Raw genomic sequence first — 24,777 nt, forward strand, 5'->3', positions numbered from 1 at the left:
CCATTTCCCTTTAGACATAACGGATGCTCAAACAAAGCGATCTATATTTTGTCACATGGTTCCTGTAAACCTGATATGGAATTTCCAAGAGACCCAAAACAAGGAGGACGGTGTTTTTCTAAAACCTATTATACCACCTCAACAAAAGCAGGAGTAACGATACCTCGTACATGGCTTTGCTATTCACCAAAGCTAGATAGTGCCTACTGTGAGCCATGTTGGCATCTTATTTGAATACTCATAGTTCTTTGTTGTGCTTCAAATGATTATGCTGCCTTACTGCAGTGCACATTAAAATGCAAGATAACACATGACGTAACGCACATGCGTTAAGCACACTGCAACGTGCCTGGCCGTTGTGAATGGGCTTTTAGGGTTTACAAGTGGAAGAGAGATAAGTAAAATAAACATGAAAAACTCTCTCAAGAGATTTGCAGCAGGGAACAATGTATTTTGCAGCAACATTAATATAAGATGTCTATGTATAATTGTTTTCACAAAAGATTCACACAATTTTCATTCAAGATTCACACATACCTCTATTGGATTCAATTGAAAAAATTTAAATCTTGGGTTAAAGTTGTGTGAAAATATTTAAAGGGTTATTCACAAAGCTGCCGATGGCAGCCGAGTGAATAACCGAGCCAAAGTGGACAGAGCCGAACGCTGTTCAGCTATTCACTTTAGCTTAGTACGGCTAATTTCAGCCGTACATTGGCTGAAATTAGCCGTACATCGGCTTGCTTCGGTTCCGCCGAACATGCTCAGCATGTTCGACTGAGCTGCAGTGAAGAACACGTTCGAAAAACACGCTCCGAACCTCTGGCAGGCTACTCACTGTCGTTCGGCCTATTCACATAGGGGCCGAACGGCAGTGAGTGAATAGCCGAATGGCGCCGAGCGGCATTCTGCTCGGTACCACCGTGGTACCGAGCAGAATAGAAAATCAGTGAAAAAAGTTGGGGAAAAAAAGTAGAATTTTTTTTTATGTGAATAAATAATAAATCTAAAAGAATACATAAAGATTTCTTTAAAAAAAGAAAATTAAAAAAACACACAAAAAAACCCAATTGTGCGGAGCTAGCAGTGACAGCTAGCTCCACCCAACTGTTTCCTATTGGCCGGGACCTGCTAGAGTCTTCTAGCAGGTCCCAGCCAATCAATAACAACTGGGCGGAGCCGGTCGCGACGTCACGGCCGGCTCCGCCCAATTGTCATTGTTTAACCCCTTCGTGACGGGAGACATACACTGTACGTTCTGCCACAAAGTGCCCAAATGACTGGCCACGTACACTGTACGTGACCAGTTATTTGCGGCTCTGTAATGCTGGTAACTGCTGATTCTCAGTGGTTACAATTCATTAATGAAGGCCTCATTAATGAAATAGTTAAGCTTTTGTAAAAGCTTCTTTCTTTCATTAATGAAAGAATGAAGCCGTTACATACAAATACCGGATTGCTGAATAGCGATCCGGTATTTGACAGCTAAATATAGCAGAGAGGTAGCAGAGTGAGTCACCTCTCTGCTATTTGTCTTGACAGCTGGAATGTTTTCAAAGTTGTGTGATACATTTTAGGCAGAATGTTACAAAGTATCCCTGTATCTCATACTGCCAGTGAAACGCGCATTTCACTGAACGGAAAAACGTGCTAAAAAAATACGCTCTGGTGTGAACCCAGCCTTAGTGAGATCTGATTCTGACATGCTATCAGAATCAGTCCCTAAGGTTATTATTAGCCGTTCCTAAGTTTGGAGCAGCCTAACAATAACCAAAAATGAAAGTGACTGCTTGATATAATTGACAAAAAATAAATGTGTAAAAAAATAAAAATAAAAGTGTAAAAAAAATTAAGAAAATAAAAATTATATATAACAAGTAGCTGGTCTTGCCTAGGGTGCAAAATAGATTAGCACCGTCCCTACCCCCAGGCCTCGGCTTAACTGAATGGCAAGGCATGCCATGCATTACTGTGCATTGCGCAAAGGAGCAGTATAACATGCTTTAATATATAGGTCTGGATTGGCTCTTAAAATAACTAAAAGGTAAATTATAGGGATGTTCAGATACCAGTGCTGATACTTGGCATTTTTATGAGAACTACCAGGGTTGCAGAAGTTGCAGCTGGGACCTAGCTCTGGCGCTCCACCACTGTCCTGAAATCATTAGTCTGTATTGTTTTAGAAAAACTGTCAGATGACAATAAACAAAAATGTATCAGTACTTGTATCATGTAAAAATGGTATTGGTGCATCCCAAATATATATTTATAAAAAAAAATCATACATTAAAACAGGGATGCACAACTCCCAGGAGCTCTGTATGATCCTTAAAAATGACAGCTGCCTCCTAGCTTTTTAATTTTTCCCCAGTCTAATCTTGGAGCAGGAAAAGTATCTGTATGTGTACTTGTACTTGTACCGAGTATGGTACTTGGTATCTGAACATCCCTAGTAAATTATGTGCATTGCCCATTGCAACTAATTCAATTATAAATGTTTATTTCCTAGTCTACAGTGAAAAAATGACAGGTCTGATTGGCTGCCATTGACAATATTGCCATTCCTTCGTTCCTCAGTTTTATTTTGCTGCAGGCACACAGACAGGTGTGTACCTCTATGATGTACATTGTTAAAATAAAACATGGCATATTTTTTTCAAATTCTTATTTTTAATTTACAAAATACAAGCAAAATAAACATGAATGCTATAGGCACAAGATAAAAACTAGCAAAGAAGGGCGAGGTGCCCACTAGAATCTTATAAAAGACAAAAGTGTTAAGAAGACCTGTACAAATGGCACTGTACAATTTACATATACATTTATATACAAAAAAACTCTCTTCTTATCCAGAGTCACAATGAATTCATTTACTAATTTGTCAGTAGCAGATTCTTTTTAATAAAAAAAAATCTTAAAGGGAAAAGGGCAGAATTTTCTTGTGTTTCCCATATTAGGCAATGGAATAAAAAATGTTATGTATAAAGTCCACTTAAAAGTGCAAACGTTAAGAGGTCCATCAGCTGCATCTGTGTTGGATCCCGATGCGATGAGTCCCTTTCCTGTTCTTCAGTCATCATTATGTGTATGGCCTTCTACACTAGACGACCTACTGCAACAAAACATTACATACCGCTGTTAATTTACCAACATGTGTCTTAGGGAAGGAGATATATAAGAGAAACTCTAGACAATAGATATAATCAGTCAACTGCTGGTGTTATTTGGAAAATGATGCAAATATACGAAAGTCAACCTATGTGCCTGATGCTACTTAAACCCTCATTAACATATTGAATATGTAGCACCATACATCATGCCCTGCTATTGTTGCTGTCCCCTTTATCTCTGCACCCTACGTGCGCAATTTTCACACAAAGTCTATGCCCATGGTGCTGCTGCCTATAAGGTGGCTTCGCTTCCATGCAATGTCTCCCTGGAGCCACCCTGCATGTGTAATCCTGGCCAGGACTACAAAGGTTTTGGCATGCATGTGCAGTAAGGTCTGGGGGTGAGGATGTTTGAGGCCCCCTGATGTAGATAGGGTAGACATGCATGTAGGGCATTATTTTCTATTGAGGTTTGGAGCTCTCCTCACTGCTGCGCACTGGCTGCAGGGGTCTGTGTCCCCTCTGATCCCCGCTGGGAGCACAGAGGGGACACAGAGCCCATGAAACATGGGCTCCAAGTGGGGAGGAGAGAAGCAGAACCAACTAATCGATAATAAGAATCGTTGACAAAGATTCTCATTATCGATTATCATCGATAAAATCGACTGCATTGTTGCAGTCCTACATGAATGCGAACTATGGAATGGGCGCCAGTAATTTTGGGACATTAAGTCCCCATGCAGGAGGCACATGTGCACAGAGACAAAGGAGAGGTGAGATCACCTGACGCTATAGTGAACTCTCTCTGATCTGGAAGTTCAGGGATGTGACGCTCTGCAATCTGGCACTGGTGGCATTGAAGAGCACTAATTGTGAGTGTCTGCAAACACAAATGCTGGAAAAAATTGACTTTCGCTGACTGGTTAGAATGCAGCCACACTGGTAACTTACAGGGTTATTCACTAAAGGGTGAAGAGTTTGGAGAAGGCAGGATAAATTAACAATCTAGGACAACATAGCTGAAGTGGAAAGTGAGCTGAATTGGAGAATTTTTCCAAATCAGCTATTTTGTCCTAGATTGTTCACTTCTCCTGCCTTCTCCAAACTCTTCACCCTTTAGCGAATAACACTGTTAGAGTTTAGTCCACTAATTACTGTAGGTCAATACACATCACAGTAGTTTCATGTACTAACTGCTAGGGTTAAGGCAAAATGTAAAGGGTACACTTTGTGTGTCAAGAAAACATATTAAATAAATATATATAAATAATAATAATATTAAGTATATAACTAAACCTAAGAATATTGTATTCTATTGCAACCTACCAATCATTAGATGGGATAGTTGCATTACTTTTCTTTTTTCAAACTTTTTTTCCCCTCTATTCTCACCTATTCATCTTGCTGGTTACACAAAGTTCACTTACTGTACTGTATCTGTTGTACTGTTGACAATGTTCACTTACTGTACTGTATCTCTAGGGGAGCATTGTTGTCCCCCTAAGACAGAAAAAGGGTTAGGGCTTTAAAACACCTCCCCACTATGTTATCGAGAAAAGGAGCTGTTTTGTAGGCCTAACACTTCCAGAGAACACCGATATAACACTGAAGAGTGCATAGGACAGCGCCGATTTTCTGGCAGGGGCAACCATTTTTTTTGCCCTAAACGAACAGGTATAACAAAACACTATTAACTGTATATTAAACGGACCAAATGGATCAAATAAGAGAAGTTAATTGTAAGGATTTACATATCATTTATGTGTTAAGGGGGGATTCATTATTAAACACTCATTTTAGAAGCGTGAAGTGTTCAGGTAAGGAAGAGCTAAGTGTTAGGTCTCATTCACACAGGCTATTAGGGCTAACATGTGGCAAGAAGAAGAGTATTCATGTGGCTGGGATCACAGGTGGTTGTGGACAGCTACGGCACAGCCAGTAAAAATCAATGATAGCTTGACAAGTTCCTTCGGCTGTTCACATGTATTGGCAAATCTAGCACAGGAAAATGCTGATTCTTGTTACATGTTGTCTCTAATTGCCCCTGTGTGTGAAGCCTTAGGTTTTAATGTAGGGGATTCTGTGTTAGTGAAATTTAGGGCAGCCTCATGCCAAAGGCTACCAGCATAAGACTCTCTGCACCAAGAACAAATGTATTTGTATTTTTCACAGGCACACCAGTGCTTCTGAATTCTATTTGATTACATTGTTTGCCATTACTGTAATGCCTACTCACTGAAAGGATTCGATCCAGGTCTCCTTCCAGGAGGGAAACTTCCAGCATTAGTACCTAAAAGTAAAAGTGTAAAATGTTAAATGATTCAGATGATCTGCGCATACGCAACCTATAACATGTCAAGAATATGCATAGTTATATCCAGCAGGTTCACAACCAACATGTGGATTGGTCTCAGACAAAGCGTGAGTTAAGTTGTCTTTTAGTTAACTCATAATGCTCTAGAAATCCTTTACCATGTACTAAATGTGTATTTGTAAAACAAAGGCTGTTTATAGATTTGAAACTATGGTCATATCTTTTTTTTTACAAACTTATCAACCTAAAAAAAAACGATAAAAAATCCAAAATCCTTATTGTTTCCCTTTTAAAACTCCCACACTGGAGCTGAACAGTAGTCCAGCTCCAGTGTGGGAGTTTTAAATACAGATATTGTATCTGTCCTGCGAGCATAATGTTAAACACCATTGCTGATCCTCTTTTTAAAATTAATTTTAGGGTCTAGCACCGCTTATATTTATTATTTTACTATCCCTCCACTGGTTTACAATCGTTCAACAAATAACATGTAAAATACTAACAAAATACAAAGCTATCCAATATACCTTGAGCTACATCACCAACCTTGTCTCAAAATATCACCTAAACCTCCCTCTTCACTCGTCCCAAGACTGCTCTCTAGCCCCCATATCACCATTCTCACCTCCAGGACTTCTCCAGTGTCTTTTTCCATCCTCTGAAACTCCCTACCTCAATCTGTCCAGATATCTCCTTCTCTGTCTGCCGTTTAGGTGATCCCTAAAAACATATCTATTCAGTGAATCTTATGCCATCTCATCCCCACCAGTTACCACCTTTTGTATCATTTGCCCCTCCCTTTTAGATTCTAAGCTTTAGTGCATAAGGCCCTCCTAACCCTCTTGTCTTGACTGTATTATAACTGTACCGTCTCCCTTTATTTGGCAAATTCCTGAACAAATTATTGGAGCTATATACACTGAGTGGCCAGATTATTATGACCACCTGACGTTTGTAGGCAAATTAGCTATAATTAGCTATAATTTCGCGCTGAAGTTCCTAGAGGGCCAGATCATTATAAATAGGGAAGCAGATTGTTTACCACGACAGTAGAAGTGATTTGTTTCTGAAGATACGAGTAAACAACGCGATTTAACAGCCTTTGAACGTGGGATGATTGTTGGCGCTCTGAGCCATGGAGCAAAACAGCTGCATTCGTTAAATGTTCAAGAGCAGCTGTTGTTAACGTGTTTAAAGACTGGACTGTCAGCCGAAAATCTGGGTCTGAACGTGCAAATTTTTATGTTTTACATTTTTTATGCATTACCCTTTTATTTGTTGTGTATTTATATCTGCAGCTACCAGAGCTTGCTGATGGCTGCATAATTTAGATGTTTACCCTACTGGTATCATAAGTCTGTATCACGTTGGAGAGTCACTGTTCAATTACTAAAACTAACACTAGATGGCGCCATAACACCAATTGAAAAAAGTTTGTTTGCATGCAACCAAACCACAAACCTTAAATTACGTTTTCCGAAAATGCATCAGAAAACGGTTTGGTAATTGATCTAATCTACTTCTAGTGTTATGGTTGTTACAGAGCAAGTAATAATTATATGCTTTTTCATCTATATATGTACATGTGGTAATGCTGATTTCAGAACAGCTGTTATTAAGAGGACATAATGTAAATCTCACCAGACTATACTTAATATTTTGTGCTTTTATATGTTAGAGATAGATTAGCTCTGTTTTCTATTACTGATACAATTGTAATGATTGCATGCCAAGATCCAGTACTGTTAACTACAGCAGACGGCAGCACTGGTTAGAGCCAGTGTAAAAATGATTGAATTATGAACAAGTAACAGCAGTTTCTTGTTTCTCCACTGTATAGTTTGTCTACATAATGAAAAGAATATGCAATAAAAATCCCTTTGTTCTTCCAAAGCACACTAATATATGTTTGAGCAAAATATAACCTATTACACAACACATACACAGTGCTTCAAAGCAGCCAGTACATTCAAAGCCGTAATAACAGATCTGGAAATATGTCTTAAAGAACCCACTCACCTGACATGGTCATGATAAAGAGATCTCATTGCTTGTTTCTAAGATGCAGAATCCAAACCCCGTCTTTTTCCTGTATTTATTTTAAAAATGTGTACAGGAAGAGAACCCAGGACTCCAGAGTGGTAAGGAAAGATTGCTAACCATTCAGCTACTAGTCTTTGCTGACACTGCTACAGGGAAAAGCCTAGAAACTTTGGAGACAAAATATTTGTGATGGAGTCTTTAAGAGGCATAAGAGGTAGGATCCCACAGGGTATGTAAAAAGGCTGCCCTCAGTCAAATTGGAAACACACGCCCTTTTACTTTTTTTCCTGGGCCCCCATGGAGCATTTCCAGGAAACAACTGCGGATTGCACTGTTAATCCTTAGCGTAGCCTTTCTTAACAAGGGTTCTGTACCCTTGATACCCTTAATCCTAGGGTTTGTTCAGAGGTTGGTGGGGGTTCCTTGAACAGAGGATTACCTGCGTATAGGGGCAGATGATCCACAGATCCTTGCCACAGCAATCCGCAGCCGGACCTCTTTATCCCCTGAACCAATTTTCACAGTCTGCGCTTCTTTTCTGAACATTATGTTTATTATTTAATTAATTTTATTACTGAAAATAAATGTGTTGCACAGAGCTGCCCTAAGGGTTTTAACCACAAGTGCACTACATTGTGCCATTTAAAATTTGTTTTTATTCTAATAGCTCAGTTTACTGTTAAAGGGAAATGCCACCTCTTTTAAAAGAAATAATAAATGCACAATTCTTCATAAAAGAAAAAAATGTGCATATATTTTTTTAAAATAGAGCCAGTAAAGCTTTGCAACCTTGATTAGTAGATGGCTGGTGCAATACTCTGGCTCCTGCAGACTCTTCCTCTCACCCATGCCCGCACCTCGGACTTTCAGACCATGGACATACAGTAACATGGACCGATGATAATGATGACCTCCACTGTGCAGGGCCACTAATTAGCTGAAAAATGGTAATATTGTTGAGCAAACCATGCAGAAATTTCCCACAAGCTTTCATGTGGGGCATGTAAGTAAACAAGGTCTAAAATTCTCACCCTTGCTGTGTCCATGAAATATCCTGTCTAGCCTTCGTCATTGCTGCCCATATAAGGTGAAGGCCCTTACCAAATACCATTCTGTCTCCACAACTATATCATTCATGTTTTTGTGAACTTTGGACATGTATGGAAGGAGACCTTTACCAGCTGATCACCTGCTAGGAACTGTTAAGGTGAGAACCACAGATTATATGCTATTAAGCTAAACCACACTCCACACTGATGTTTTTATTCTTGAATCGGACATGCTCATATTACAATGATGTTTGCTTTATGAATTGTGAACAAATATATTGTGCCGTGAATACATCATTGTATAAAGCTGACAGAAGATAGCCAGGCAGAGAAGCTATAGTGTATAGATGTAAAGCATGTCTGTGCTGTTTATATCCTCCACTGTTTGGAAATTGACCAACAATTAAATCAAGATTAGAGTCATTAAAGAAATGCAGATTAGAGTTAGGACAACATGTTGTTAGACTCATGTACGGTATGTATTTACAAGGACTTTATTGACAACTTTAAATGTCAACACCACCCATAATGGTTATATGGCGGTTCGTGCTGTAGGGGGTTCGCGTTCCACCCTGGAACGCGGCGCCTCCGATACGATGACGCCACTTCCGGCTTGCGCTCCAGCCTGGAACGCAATTGCCGCGACGCTGTGCTGTTCTCCGCCCACTCATCCACATGGGTATTTAAACAAGGAAGTAACTACCCAGGGTGTTCCACTAATGGAGTGCGCACCCTGTTGCTTCCATACCAACTGAGGCACTTACCGAGGACTGCTGGGACCAGGAGGACTCCCCAATTGAACCCCACGGCTCCCCCATTGCTGGACACCGGAACTGCAGCTTCTAAACCGCAAGTAACCCCATGCTATGGGGATTTCTATGTCACTCTGGACTGCCTGTGTGGATACTATCTAAAGTGCTGTGAAGGTTAAGGACTGTAGCATCATCAGGTTGTGTTGCCTCTGAGTTCATGCCTATACTGTTCATGTTAATAGCCTGGAGCTACTTGTTACACCCCAACAAGCTCATCAATTAACATACAAATCTGGATCAAGATTAACCCTACTCCTGCCACTCATCTCAGGAGCAGGCTCCAACCTTTAGTTAGTTATTATTATTTCTCCTTTGTGGCGTATGATGCTAGTAACCCCAAACTCTCCGCCTAAGATTGAGAGTGACGCCTGGGGTTCAGCCTGAATAGCCACTAAACCACCAATCCCCAATTGAGGAAGTTGTACTTCATTAATGTCAACAGACTCCGCAGTTGAGATCCTGACAGATAGCCTTGGCGCGTTACAGATTAGTGGAACCTCCATGGATCCAGCGGAGATTGCGGGACATATGGTCACCCTACTACAGAGGGTAGAGACCCTCACGGAAGACGTTCAGACTCTCCGACTAGAGAACCAGACCCTGCGCGGGCTGGTCACACAAGCTCAGAGTACTCCCAGGGAAGGACCAGAACCAAAGGTGAACCCCCCCGAACCCTTTTCTGGGGATCGAAAACAGTTTCGGGAATTTCTGAATGCATGCAAATTGATGTTCGAACTACGCCCAAGAACATACCCGACCGATAGGGTAAAAGTGCTCACAATGATTTCATATCTCAGGGGGGAGCCTCGAGCATGGGCGAACACCTATTTGGAAAAGGCAGATCCGGTTCTGGACTCTTTACCTCAGTTCCTGGAAACTATGGCCCTCTTGTATGAGGATCATAGTAAACAACTAACAGCTGAGACCGCTATCCGTAGCCTGAAGCAAGGCCGGAGACCCGTGGAGGACTTCATAGCGGAATACACTCGCTGGGCCCGGGAGACCGAGTGGAATGACCTCTCCCTCAGGAACCAGTTCCGTCTGGGTCTTTCTGATGCCCTGAAGGACGAGATAGCACGCGGGGAGTTGCCACCCACTCTTGATTCCTTAATGCAAAGAGCCACCACCATAGACAGGCGCCTAAGGGAACGGAGAAAGTCTCGGGGTTCATTCCTTTCCTGAAACAATCTAGCCCTGCCCCGGATGAGGAGAAAATGGAGATTGGAGCCATTCAAGGTCCCCTTACCGAGAGGGAGAAGTCCAGAAGACGTAACCTCAACCTCTGCCTATACTGTGCATCCTCCGACCATACAGTTGAGGGATGTCCCGCCATAAGAAAGAAATCAGAAGGTAAGAGACCGACTCTTGGTAGATTAGCCAATGTCCATGACAGAACCCATGGTTACGTCTACACCTCTCTCATCCTACAGTGGGACCAAAACCGAGTCACCGTTGATGCTATGGTGGATACAGGTGCCTGTGGGAATTTTATTGATATGCAGCTGATTGAGCGAAATAAAATTCCTTACAATGAAAAGCAATTACCGATGTCTGTGAGTTTCATTGACGGTACCACCTCTACTCCTAACACCAAACAAACACAACCCCTGCGGGTCGCGTGCGCAAACAACCATATTGAATTCCTATCGTTTGATATCATATCTTCTCCCTTGTTCCCCGTAATTCTAGGATTACTGTGGCTGCAGCTACACCAACCAACATTCCTATGGGATCAGGGGAAGATCGGGCTAAGTTCCAGATATTGCATGGAGACCTGTTTCCCAATTAAACCTCTCATACACGCAGACGTGAACCAAGTACCAATACATTATCTGGAATTCTCCGACGTGTTCAGTGCTAAGATGGCGGAATCCCTGCCCCCCCATAGGTCTTATGACTGCCCCATAGACCTACTCCCGGGCAGTGAAATACCCACGGGGAGGATTTACCCATTGGCACAACCAGAATTGGTTCACCTCAAACAATACCTAGAAGAGAACCTAAAAAAGGGATTTATCCAAGCCTCAACCTCCCTGGCGGCAGCGGGGATGTTCTTCGTCAGGAATAAGGACTCCACTTTACGCCCCATCATTGACTATAGAGCATTAAACAAAGTCACCATAAAAAATCGGTATCCGTTACCTCTCATTTCCGAACTCATAGAAAGACTCCGGACCTCTACTACCAACACCAAATTAGACCTACGTGGAGCTTACAATATGATCCGGATCAGAAAGGGCGATGAGTGGAAGACTGCTTTCCGCACCCGCTATGGGCTTTTTGAATACACAGTTATGCCCTTTGGATTGTGCAATGCACCCGCAACCTTTCAAAACTTTATAAACGATATCTTCAGGGACTTGCTGGACGTTTGCGTCATTGTTTATCTAGACGACATACTGGTGTATTCCGATAACCTACAAGACCACAGGAAACATGTTCGGTGGGTGCTCGCAAGACTAAGAGCCCACTGCTTATATGCAAAACTAAACAAATGCGTATTTGAGATGACCTCGCTCCCTTTCCTGGGGTATGTTATCTCCCCGACTGGAATCCAGATGGATCAGTCGAAAATTGCCTGCATCCAAAAATGGCCAATTCCGGACTCAAGAAAAGCTCTGCAGAGATTCCTGGGATTCTCTAATTTCTATAGGAAATTCATCAAGGACTTCTCTGCCACCACCAGACCACTGACTCGGCTGACCAGTTCCAAAACAAAATTTACCTGGTCCGAAGAGGCCCAATCGGCATTCGAGCTACTGAAGGACAGATTCATATCCGCCCCAATACTCGTCTTCCCAAATCCGAATCATCACTACGTACTGGAGGTAGATGCGTCTCAAACCACAATAGGAGTGGTTCTATCCCAGCGTAGCTCTTTCTCTACACCTCTACACCCCGTGGGGTTCTACTCTCGCACCCTGAACTCCGCCGAGGTAAATTACCCCATTGGGGAGAAGGAGCTTCTCGCCATTAAGTGTGCCCTAGAAAATTGGAGACACCTACTAGAGGGTTCATCGCATCCCATCACCATTTATACAGATCACCGCAATCTCCAATACCTCAAAATCAGCAAGACATTATCCGCCCGTCAAGTACGGTGGAGCTTTTTCTTTGATCGGTTCGATTTTCAAGTCACCTACCGACCAGGGTCTAAAAATGGCAAAGCCGACGCCCTCTCACGTCTGGCGGAATCCCGTACCACCGTAGCAAATCCATCATGGGTCATACCCCCTGAGAAGATCATCCTAGCCACTGTTGGCGTAGAAGACCAACTACGGGATGCCCTTGGAGCTGATCAGGCCAACACGCCCCCTGGACTTCACGTGGATAACAGAGGTCTCTACTAAAAGGATACCAAGTTATACGTACCACCTTCCCTCACCACTCAGGTAATGAAGCTTTACCATGACACACCTATGGCGGGTCACCCTGGTATCACCAAAACCGCGGATCTGATACGTAGGAACTTCTGGTGGCCAAACATGTCCAAAACCATTGAGGAATACGTTTCAACTTGCGAGATTTGCGCCTCCTGCAAATCCGATAGGAGACAGCCTTACGGCCTTCTTATGAATCTCCCAATCACCTCTAGACCTTGGGAATGGGTATCCCTTGATTTCATTGTGGAATTGCCCCCTTCCCAAGGTAATAACACCATTATGGTTGTTGTAGATATGCTCACCAAAATGGCTCACTTCATTGCCCTAAACAAATTACCTTCCTCAAGAGAGACCGCTGATGCCTTCATCTCCAACATCGTAAGGCTACACGGAGTCCCTAACCAAATTGTATCGGACAGGGGCTCCCAATTTATTTCCAAATTCTGGAAAGCTCTCTGTAACAGACTACAAATCGATCATAGAATGTCTAGCGCCTACCACCCTCAAACAAATGAATCAGTGTCTGGAACAGTATTTAAGGTGTCACTGCTCATATTGCCAAGATGACTGGGAAAATCTGCTCCCCCTTGCAGAGTTTGCCTACAATAATGCTACAAATTCCTCTACGTTATACAGCCCATTCTATGCTAACTATTCCACCCCAGACCTTTCCCTACTGTCGTTGTCCCTACCAATGTTCCTGCAACAGATGATTACGTAACCACCCTGCAGAACACCCTGGCAGCACTAAAGGACAACCTGCAAAAAGCAAAAGAGAGACAGAAGTTCTACTACGACCTGCGCAGAAGAACAAGCCCTCCCTTCGCTATAGAAAAGGTCATCAACCCCAACACCATGAAGCTCGCTTTACCTCCTCGATTGCAAGTACATCCCACCTTCCATGTGTCCCTCTTGAAACCGTTCCAGCCTAACCCGTTCCCGGGGAGGGTGCCTCAACCTTCGCCCCCTGTAGTTGTCCAAGGGGAGGAGGAATTTGAAGTCGAAGAGATCCTTGACTCCAGGAAAAGAAGAGGAAGAATTCAGTACTTCATCCGATGGAAGGGATACGGTCCTCAGGATGACTCATGGGAAGATGAAGAGGAAGTACATGCTCCCCGACTCCAGAGAGTCTTCCACCAAAGGTTTCCCGACCGCCCGTCCCCTTCTGGGAATCCCTGGAGGGGTTCCCTTGGGAGGGGGGTACTGTAAGGTCTTGGCGCCTCCGATACGATGACGCCACTTCCACCTTGCGCTCCAGCCTGGAACGCAATTGCCGCGACGCTGTGCTGTTCTCCGCCCACTCATCCACATGGGTATTTAAACAAGGAAGTAACTACCCAGGGTGTTCCACTAATGGAGTGCGCACCCTGTTGCAGTTGAGATCCTGACAGATAGCCTTGGCGCGTTACAAAGTCACAATTATGGTGTTGATGATAAAATTGGGGAACTGAAAGAAGATGACCTTATCTTCTTTCAGTTCCCCATCTTTATCTTCATCTTCTTTCAGTTCCCCAATTCTATCATCATCAACACCATCATTGTGACAACATGATGTTATTTTGAAATGGCCATCAACCTCTGTATCCATGTCCAGAAACGCACTACTTTGTTAGTAGTTTGATTCTGGGTATACAGACCCAGAGTGGGTGAACTGTAAGCACATGGTACTCCACCAAAAACGAGGACCCAGCTGGATTGCACTGGCCGGCAGGATGGGAGTCTGGAACACTTTATTACACAAGCGAATATGTTACTGACAACCAGCAACATAAAATGTGAGTGGGCTATGCTCCTAAACCATGGCGATTGTTGAAAATGCATAAAATTGGCCTTGAAGGTAACTGAGACTTTGGTGTTGTAGATCAGTGCTCCCCAACCTTTTTATTAGGACCCGCCCCCTCACTGTGAAGCCCGTCGGCAGTGCGGGGCCCCGGTGTTCGAACACCGGGACCGTGCACTGCCATATATTGCATGACCGGACCGCACTGAGACTGTGCGGCCCGGTACCATTTGGACCAGGGGTTGGGGAACACTGTTGTAGATGATAACATCTTTGTTACAACGTCAGGTCCATATTTGAAATAAAACATAAAAAAATCAGAGGGAATGAGAATGTTTATTTGCCTACCTGGCTCCTTACGAACACCTAGACATCCTTTTAACTCTGTGAGTGAGATGGATTTGTCCTTATTTAGATCACAGTAGTCGGTGAACTTCCTCGCACATTTCTTCGGTTTGGCTTTCTTCTTTACATATCTCTTGAAAGGTTTCATCTCCTTCTTATTGATGTCTTCACTGCCATTGCTGTCGAGCTGATTGAAGTACCAGAGAACCACACGCTCTTCCAGTGTGTGGTTGGGATCTGGTTCGGAGAATCTAAAGTAAGATATTCCTAGAATTACTTCATGTGTATTAGAGCCATGTCATGCTCATGTACCAAAATTCCCAGAAGTTCGAGTACCGTAAAAAACGCCTGGATCTCTGCGCCTGGGAGCCACAGGTGTTGCATACAGCTCGCCTGTACAAATCAGTGCCAGGCTGTATGCTGATAAATGCTGCTCTGAGTGTGTACATCGGTACAGGTTCAGATGTACGCCCCTGGATGCAGACAGTCTGCATCCAGGGACATACATCCATACCTGTAAGCAAATATATGATTGGAGAAGTGCTTGTTAGTGTAAAGCCCCATTGCAGGTAGGCTGTACACAACACTTGTGGCTCCTGGACACAGAGTTTTACAGTGCATGGATCTCTGTGCCCGTGTAAATGAGCCCTTATGATAACACCTTAATAAATTACTCTAAGGGAGTGTTATGTGCAATATCTTTAAACCCTTATGATAGTTTTTTCAGTATATCACTACTTATTTAAGGTGATCTTGGAGGATAGAATTACAAAATAGTTTTTAAGGATGCAGATGGTCCTAACTTGGCTTACAATACTGCAACACTAATCTAAGGTGTAAATGATTGGATTTCTGGTAATGTGTAGAAAATGTAAGGGCGATACCTTTACAAGGGGAAACCACTTCTCCACATCTTCATTGCCTTTATTTGAAACGAAACTCCTTTCAAAATAATTTTGTTTGTGTTTATACCCACTGCCTCCTCTACATTTCACTGACTAAAAGGCCCTTTTTCACAATCCACATCACTGAAGGAGCTGAGCTTATGTAACTGATTCAGATTATTAATATTAATATACAGGATTTATATAGCGCCAACAGTGTGCGCATCACTTTACAATATAAGGAAGACATTACAATCAGAATACAATTCAAGACATGATGGTAAGGAGGACCCTGCCCGTGAGGGCTTACAATCTAAAAGGGAGGGTGGAGGGGGAAGTGATACATGAGGAGGTGATCTGATGTGACATGCATATTTGGGACTTGTACAGTCATGGGGGCATCCAGAAAATATAGAAAATGCTTGATGGGGTCAATAACTGCTACTTTAGGTTTCAATGGTCTACTTCTGACCTGTGTAGACACCCCAAATAGTCATCTGGACTTAGAGAAGAACTGTTGAATTTTTCCAGATGATTTCTACTGCTCCCAAGAAATTAGGTCAGGAATATTTGCCTAGGGCATACATATGGATGCTGGGATGGTGCCATTATATGTTTGTACCACAACTGTTCTACAGAACCATATGGTGGTAGTTGTCAAATGCAAGACTACAGATATTTTATCATTAGACAGTTAAATGACATGGGTAGATTTAGCATAGGTGGAGCTTAAACTTGATTTAGAGTCAAAAGGCCCATGCATGCAACCTGGGACTAGGATCCAGTATCCTCCCAGGCACATATAAATCGATCTGAAAGTAGTTTTAAATTCTACAGGGGTTTTCACTTTATCATTAAAGTTTGCACAATCACTTTGGTGGACATGAGAGATTAACTTTAATTTTTGTCTTTTCTCACCGGAAAAGTTACATGGGGTTATGTTACAGATAGCTACAATAGTTTGTGTGGATATGAACAGCTCTTAGCAGAGTTTTTTTTAATGGTTCAGTATAGGAATGCAGGTTTTCTCAGCAAGATACAGTCTGTGTGGTTGCAGCCTAAGGGGATAGCTGTAGACACACTTACACTGTCCTGCTTCTTGGTTTGCCCTAAAATCTATAAAAGTAAAATTCTTGGCAGTCCTATATGTTAAGTCTCTTCATAAATGTGACCACAAAACACTGCTTTAAAGATTTTCCTAGAACCCCATACCACACAGACTAAGTGACTCAGATAACACAAACTATGCTGACTTGTTAATAAAAGTGATTGTTAGTTTCGGTTCAAGAGATATGATAGCATTTGAGTGTTTTATATTTATGTGCTTCTGTGAGGTCCATGCCCAGGTTGTTTTTGATGACTGACCTGCCGCCTGCTGCTGGGGCAGCGGAGTTGATGGCCTGGACCATATCTGTAGTGAGAGCATCCAACAAACTTGTGATAAACTCCAACTTCTTCCCGTCCGGACATCCTGTGGAATGAAAAGCATTAATTAAAGTAAGTGAACAGTGTCATTTTGTGGCCTGTTTATAAAATTGTAAGATCTTTTTTTTATTTTCTATTGGAAAATATCAGTTTTGGCAATTTCTGTTCAGTACAAGATCACAAGGGACAGAACAGTCTCCAGCAGATCTCTATCTACTAGCTTGGAGAAGGGAGGAGTTGTGGGAAGTAGGGGAGTGGATTGCCTTGCCTTGCTGTGCCTGTGTGTTTGTAGAGACACACACAGCTTACTAGCACACCCAAGGGTGGCTCCATAGGGCCCTGCAAGAGAAAGGAGCCGACCTAAAACAGGATATCAGGACCAGCTAACATTTCTAAACATCAAGAAACACCATCCATTGATTTATTCAGCATTTCAAATAGCTTGAAAACCTTTAGACATTAATATCACTTTAAGGAGGAGTGCCAGAGAAGTACCTTTCCTTAAGGTGTCATTGTTTTCTCCTTTGTTTCATATTCAAAGCTTTTTGGCAATATTTTTACATTATTTTCTCTAGTGTTCCTTTTATTCTGATGGCTGTTTTACATAGGTTTCTTACTTTAAGATGGTCATATACTGGGCTCCCTCATATGGCTTATGTATAGAAACCTAAATTTTCTCAAAGACAGAGGATACAGGCAAGTAAACTACCTGTGTTGTTTTAGCGACTGTTTGGTCGCCACAGCTATTGCCATGAGACATAACTGAAGTCATTGGAAGACTGGTGTTCAGCTCATCCCCCCTTTTTAGGCACTTTGATGCTTGCCTCACTCAGGTGGTCTCATTGCCAAGTGCTCATTGTTGGTGATCCTGTAAATGTAAGACACTGATGGGACAGTGGAAAAATGTTGGCACGTTAACCAAAGTTGGATTAGGTGTTAAGTAGCTTTCTTGCACTCCGATATGCACAACCACACTCCCCATGTGATGGTGCACAGGCTTTTTCAATAGGCTGCTCAGGCATTAAATGTGGCATTACGAAGGGAAACTGGAACATGCCCATGCACAGAAATACTTTTACCATGGCACCAATGCCAATTACAGCAGCAGACAGGAGCAGAACAGTAAGTATAGGCATTGCTAGGTGCCTACTATACAGTGGAGGGGAAATTATGGACTTTTTTTTTGGAGTACAGATGTGCTCAAAATGTGTGCAATCATCACCCCTAAAACACCAATGAATACCTTTTTACTTAAGTATGAGCATTTTATTGATCTTTACTTCGGATTCTTAGCATCTTGGCATGTGATTTTTGTACAACACACATTTTGTTTTGTGATTTAAAAACATAGCAAGGGGTATCTTGCCTCTCTGCTGACCTTACTGTATGTTGAAAAGAGGACAGTGGACAAGGAAATTTAAGACCTAAACTCAGTTAACAAGCGTAGTTTTCTTAGCTTATGTCACACTAGCGTACTTCCTTGGATCTCTAGGAGGGTAAATAAAAGACTCACCTACTTCTATGGAGTCTCTTCCTTGCTGAGCTGGCCAGCAAGGAGTCACTCACCTGGTGTTTTGACCAGTAAGTACTTACAAATATTCGCCTAATAGTACACTTACCTGCTTCTAAGGCATTGCTTACTTAAGCAATGCCTTAGAAGCAGGTAAGTGTACTATTAGGCGAATATTTGCCAGCTACAGGATCACTAGCCTGCCATAGGTCTCACTGTGACTTTACGTGCATCATCCAGACCACATCCTCTAAGACTAGACCTTACAAGGGGCCAAGCCCCTGTAGCAGATACTTTTCCTAGGAAAGGTGGCAACCCTAGCAACCCCATCTACTTGCATTATATTGGTTTGGCAGGGAATTGGCATTTACTTTGGAAAATGGGATACAACTTGGTGATCCTCTGAAGTGCACTATTAATATAATTATTTTGGCTGTTTGCATATTACAATTGACAGGTGTACTTTGGCTTTGTAACATATTACCGAATCTTTCTAAATGTATACAAGGTTAGTCATCAATAAAACTTTTTCTTGATAATGGGAGCCAGAACAATAAAACAATATAGATTAAATACCGCCTAATGACTTTATGGTTATCAGATGAGCATAATGCATAATGCGTTAAAACATGTGTTATAGGAAATACTGTATGAAGCCCTTGACTGGGGACCACTCAAATACTATATCCAATGCATCCCTTTTTTACTAAAACCTGCATCATACATGTAAATTACAATACATGTGTATGTTGAATGTGTTCAGATTTACCTGGTTGATCCGATAATCCAATGCATAGTGTTCTTTATTATTCTCGTTTTGCTATTGGTTTCTAGACTATTAGAAGTTAAAGCCAACTCATTTTGCTTTCATTATATTTTTGTAGCTGGGTCGCAGTGAATAAGATAATTTTGCACTCATCCTTGAGCTGCTCTTAGTTCTATTTTCCTTGCAACATCAACAGTGTTCTAATTCATGTAGGTCAGATTCTCATGCAATGAGCTGAGATTGGGAACAGAGCAAAGAGAAACACAGATGCTTTTCATTTCAGCTGTCGGTGTAACTTATCGACCGAGCACTGCTTTTGTTAGAAGAATCTCTTAGCTTGTGCTACTTTACATCAGGCTGCTGGCTGACATAAGCAGCACTTCTTAACCCATTCAGTGCTGCACAAGAAGAATCATTTGTCAAACACAAAATAACTCAGTTGTTTAGTGATTTGCACTTGGTCCATCCATTTTTTCTTCAATTATGCTATGTTCCAAAGAGAACTTTATGCCAAATAATTACAGCTACAGAGGGTAATGGTTTGAAAATTTAGAAGTCCTCAGATGCATCCCTTGCTAAATATACAGTTGTAACACTTGTACTTAATTTACAATTTAGTTGTACATATATGAGAAAAAAATGATTAATGACTGTTTAAAAATAATTTAGGGTGTATTTCATAGCAGCCAATCACTGACCAAATTCTAACAACATTTCTAGATTATACTTGTAGCCCCTACCAACTTACATGGAGTGGCTACCAAAATGTAGTGTTGCTAGCACGGTAATCAGGCTGGCTAATTTGTATTCTGGCATCTTCTGGTTAATTCTAGATGTTCTGCTGTTGATTGCACCTTCCTGTGAATGGGATGTGACCCTGCTACAGAGTGGGGCAGCGTTTAGGGGAACATCAGGAGTGTCTATGCTTCACCAGCCAATCACTAGGAGTTTCATGACCCTGCATGCTGCGTGAGTGCATATGTGAGTGCATATGTACTCAGGGATTGCCATGTGCTCAGGGCTTGGCCTGGGGGGTGGCATGTACAGGGTTGGGGAAGTTGACTAGGCCTCAAACCTGGAGGAGGCCACATGTGGACCCAGGTTGGGTCTAGAACTATGTGGGCAGGAGAACCAGAGGAGCTGTTAGAACCAGAGGAGCTTGTGACTGTTGGAGGTGTCAGGAGATAGCATGAGCCTCAGGAACAAGTCTGGTGTCTCTCCCAGGGAAGACCTCATGCTGATCCCTATTCAGCTACTGTTCTACTGCACAGTGTCAGTTCCTGTTCTACGGAAGTATTCTCTGCATTTTGGAAGCCTGAAGGGATTGGTGAGTCTGTACTCTGTGTATTTTTGCCATGGATGTCTGAAGCCCTATATCCTCTCTCCCAGTTTTGCTGTCCTAAAGCATCATAAAACTCCTTAAAGTGACTGGCACCCAATTTGTTGATTGCACCCCCTTCACTGGATCTACCCCCGAGAGTGAAATGTCAGCCCTCCCTACCCTTTGTGGGGTCCACCTCAGCCTCTGGGGGTCAGGGGGGTGCTACATATTGCTTACATATATTGTCTTGTTGATTGATACAGATTACTTCACATTTGGAGTATAACCACAAATTGACCTCAGGTTGCATAAGCCCTTCACTTAACTTCAGTGTTTTTCCCCATAGTTCTCCTTAGGGTAACGGGAGGACACAAACTAGCGTCCTCCCGTTACCCTAAGCTCAGTATACCGCGAGCTACAGCTTTAAAGTACATTGATTTTCTGGAGTTATGTGAAAGTGTTAGTTCACCTTTACACTAAAATTAAAAAGGTAAACTTACTCACAACACTCTTCCTGCCCCATGTAGATGCAAGGATGACCATTGTCTGCTACCCACACCAGCCAGTACAATTATACCGACACGTGAAAGCTATACTTGACTGCTTTAAAGCAACAAAATGCTTGCAATAGGGAGTGGTCATTGATCAGCATGGCCATATGACCATGCTGACCAATGAGAATATCTTCTCTGGGACGGTGTCCCAGAAGAAAGAAGGCTAAGAAGAGATTCTCAATGGTCAACACAGTCATGTGCCTGTACTCAGGCCCGGATTTCCCACAAGGCCACCGAGGCCCGGCCTCGGGGAGGCAGGGCGCAGAGGGGCGGCAGCGGTGACCTTGTGGGGAAGTTGTCCTTGTCCGGTGTCCTTGTCGGGCAGTAAGTTGCCCTCTCTACATTTAGTCCTGCTTTGCACAAGCAGGACTAAATGTAGAGTGAGGCAGCTGATTGTTCGTTTACATGTGAACTCGGCGATGTCGCCGAGATCACATGTAAACAGTCTGCAGCCCTCTCCCCTGCACTTACCTCTCTCCTCTGGTTCCGTCCTCCGGGCTCCACCGCCGAGTCCGTCTCCTCACTGCAGTGAGCGGCAGGGTTAAAACTAACCCTGCCACTCTGTGCAGTTAGAGGGGAGAGCTGTGCTCTTCCTCTCTCACCTTTCACAGGAGTTCTCCTGTATTGGTGGTAACAGGATCAATAAGGAGAACCTGTCACCTCCAATTGCTATCACACAGGGGATTGTTTTCTTCTGTGTGATAGCAATAAAGTTAGGTGGAAAAAAAATTAAATTGATAAAAAAAATGCAATAAAAAAATTTTAAAAAATAATATGAAATAATGAAATAAAAAAATAAAAAGGTGATTAAAAAGTAAAAAAAAAAAAAAAAATCTAAAAATAATTAAATTGATTAAAAAATAATTAAATAAATAATAAAAAAAGAAATAATACAATAAAGAAAAAGTTTTTTAAAAAATAAAGAAACAGTGGTTGCCATTCTCCATTGATGGGAAGGGGGGGTTGGCACAGCGCGGGTGGGGGGCGTATCGCGGAACCTGGCCTTGGGTCGGCAGGGAGAGTAAATCCGGCCCTGCCTGTACTGACCAATGGCCACCACTACTACTACAAGCAAAGTGTAGTTTTCAGGTGGTGGGACTGCTATATATCGGCTGGCAAGGGTGGCAGGCAATTGTCACCCTTGCAATTAAGTGCAGCAGGGACCAGGGGGGTGAGAAGGATTTGTGAGTTGCTCACCTTTTATTTTTTTTGTGAAAAGGAGAACTAACTCTTAAACTACTAATCTTACTGTTAAATAAATCTTGTTTTTACAAAGAGAAGCAGAATGACATACACGTGTGGATTGGTTTATTTATCTCAAACCCCTAAATCATATTGATAGAAACAATTAGATGTTTAAAATGCCAGATGATTGACTATACCTTTAAGTCTCGCATTCATCATATATACTCTTGTATTGATTTCTTTTTCAGTGATCTTAGATCATTGCAACTGATTGTATCTGCAGATATTGGTTTAATTTCGTGGTATTGCCCCTATTTCGATCACTGTCTCTGACCACCACAACTCTAATCATCCTCTGCTGAAGAGATTGAATACTTTTTTGTTGGCCTACCCTGACTTTGCTTCTTAGATTTCCGAGGCCCATAAACTTTTTTTTTTACATTAATGACACTGCAGATGTTGATAGATAAATGTTATGGAACTCCCACAAAGCTTACATTAGAAGGATACTTATCAAGCTGAGCTCCCACGCTTAAACGATCATGAACACATCAAATAGATAAGCTTCTTGCTTCAATTAAGCAAAAGAAACAATTGAATAAATGTTCCCCATACCCTCTCACTGCATCCAAAATATTGAAAGATAGAATGAAGCTACGTATTATCCTACTCGATAAATATGAACATCTCATGGAAAGACCTAAAACCAACTCATATGCTATGAATAATAAAACTACTTCTTTTTTAGCAAGGAAAATCAACACTCGCCCTCATAATGGTAGGCTTCCCTGGTTGACCCCTCCTCAGGGGCCAAGGAGTACAGTCCAACCAAAATAGCTACGATTTTTAAGGATTACTACCACAACTTATTTAATTTACATCTAGACTCCCAAACCCAACAACCCACCGGAGAGAGCATTCACTCCTTTTTGGACCCTCTCAAACTCCTAACCCTATCCTCCCAACACTTAGCACAACTTTCAGCCCCCTTCACTCACAATGAGATACGTTCTGTCATTAAGTCTCTCCCATCCCACAAATCCCCCCGGATAGACAGCTTTCCAAATTAATGCTATAAACAATTTTCAGATACTCTGATCGAATAGCTTACTGATGTCTTCAACAAATCCATGTCCACTGGCTCCTTCCCGAAAGAGATGCTCCAAGGTTCCTAAACCGCAAAAGGATCCTTCTCTCCTTTGTAATCATAGACTTATTTCCCTATTAAACTGTGATACAAAGATCTATTAGAGATGCTAAAGCTATCTCTAATAGACTTCATTGTATTCTTCCGCTATTGATACATCCTGACCAGGTGGGATTTGTGCATGGGAGAGAAGCCCCTGGTGGAACAAGACGATTTCTAAATATCCTGAAACATATAGAAATCCATAAGACCCCTTCTTTGTTATTATACTTTGACATGGAAAAGGCATTTCACATAGTGCACTGGGGCTATTTGTAAGCTGCTCTCCAAATTTTTTTTATTTCCGGTTCTTTTCTTACAGAGATCTCATCTCTTTACTCCTATCCCAGTGCTGCAGTATTTATTCCAGGCCACCTCTTTGAATCCTTTCCACTCACTTATGGCACGTGTCAAGGTTGCCACTTATCTCATCTCATTTTTGTTTTACTAGTGGAACCCCTAGCTCCCCTCATTTTCTCAGACCCGGACATCTCCAGCATCACTATTGGACATACTACCAACAAAATTGGTATTTTTGCCCATGATATAATTCTCATTCTTGCTAACCCGAACATTTCTCTACCTGCCTCCTACCTGCCTCCTCTCTCACTCCTGTAATATCTCGTATTATAAAGTCAACACCACTAAATCTCAAATCCTTGATCTCAATACCCCCCTTATGTGAACCCAATACTCTCATGTGTATCTTCCTCAATTCCCTATTTAGGCATTCAGCTCCCTAGCTCCGCATCTAAAACAGGGGTCTCAAACTCGATTTAGTCAATAAAGCCCCCCTCGCTCCTTTTTCTTCCAAGCCCCCTCACCTGCTTTCATCCATGCAGGGAGGAGGCACATCGTCTCGTCATGCCCTGGTGATCTAGCGGTGATCATTAGTAAGGTCTGCACTAGGAGCAGCTCTGCGGTCTGCAGCCGTCGGAGATGCAGACTGTGGAGCAGTTCCCGCAAGTCGGGCACGCGGTCCTTGACCATGTGCTCGACTTGTCAGCTGGCTGCAGGCCACATAGTACCAGCTCGTGGGCCGGAGTTGGTCCGCGGGCCGGTACTTTGAGACAGCTGATCTAAAATGTTTTAATTTAACTACAAGCCGTT

General features: G+C 42.4%; 1 protein-coding gene across 1 annotated transcript in view; it reads right to left on the reverse strand.

Moving 5' to 3' along the window:
• Positions 1–2,667: 2,667 nt before the first annotated feature.
• Positions 2,668–24,777, reverse strand: part of SMOC1 (SPARC related modular calcium binding 1) — a 349,454-nt gene continuing 327,344 nt past the window's right edge. The window contains exons 10-13 of the mRNA XM_018552448.1: positions 17,086–17,191; positions 14,840–15,087; positions 5,347–5,400; positions 2,668–3,112 (exon numbers count right to left, since the gene is read on the reverse strand). Coding sequence (XP_018407950.1) covers positions 3,096–3,112; positions 5,347–5,400; positions 14,840–15,087; positions 17,086–17,191 — 425 coding nt within the window. The 3' untranslated portion in view covers positions 2,668–3,095. The remainder of the gene's footprint in view (positions 3,113–5,346; positions 5,401–14,839; positions 15,088–17,085; positions 17,192–24,777) is intronic.

Source organism: Nanorana parkeri, unplaced genomic scaffold (genome assembly GCF_000935625.1).
Source record: "Nanorana parkeri isolate BGI_ZX_2015 unplaced genomic scaffold, ASM93562v1 scaffold88, whole genome shotgun sequence".
In the NCBI taxonomy this organism is placed as follows: Eukaryota; Metazoa; Chordata; class Amphibia; order Anura; family Dicroglossidae; genus Nanorana; species Nanorana parkeri.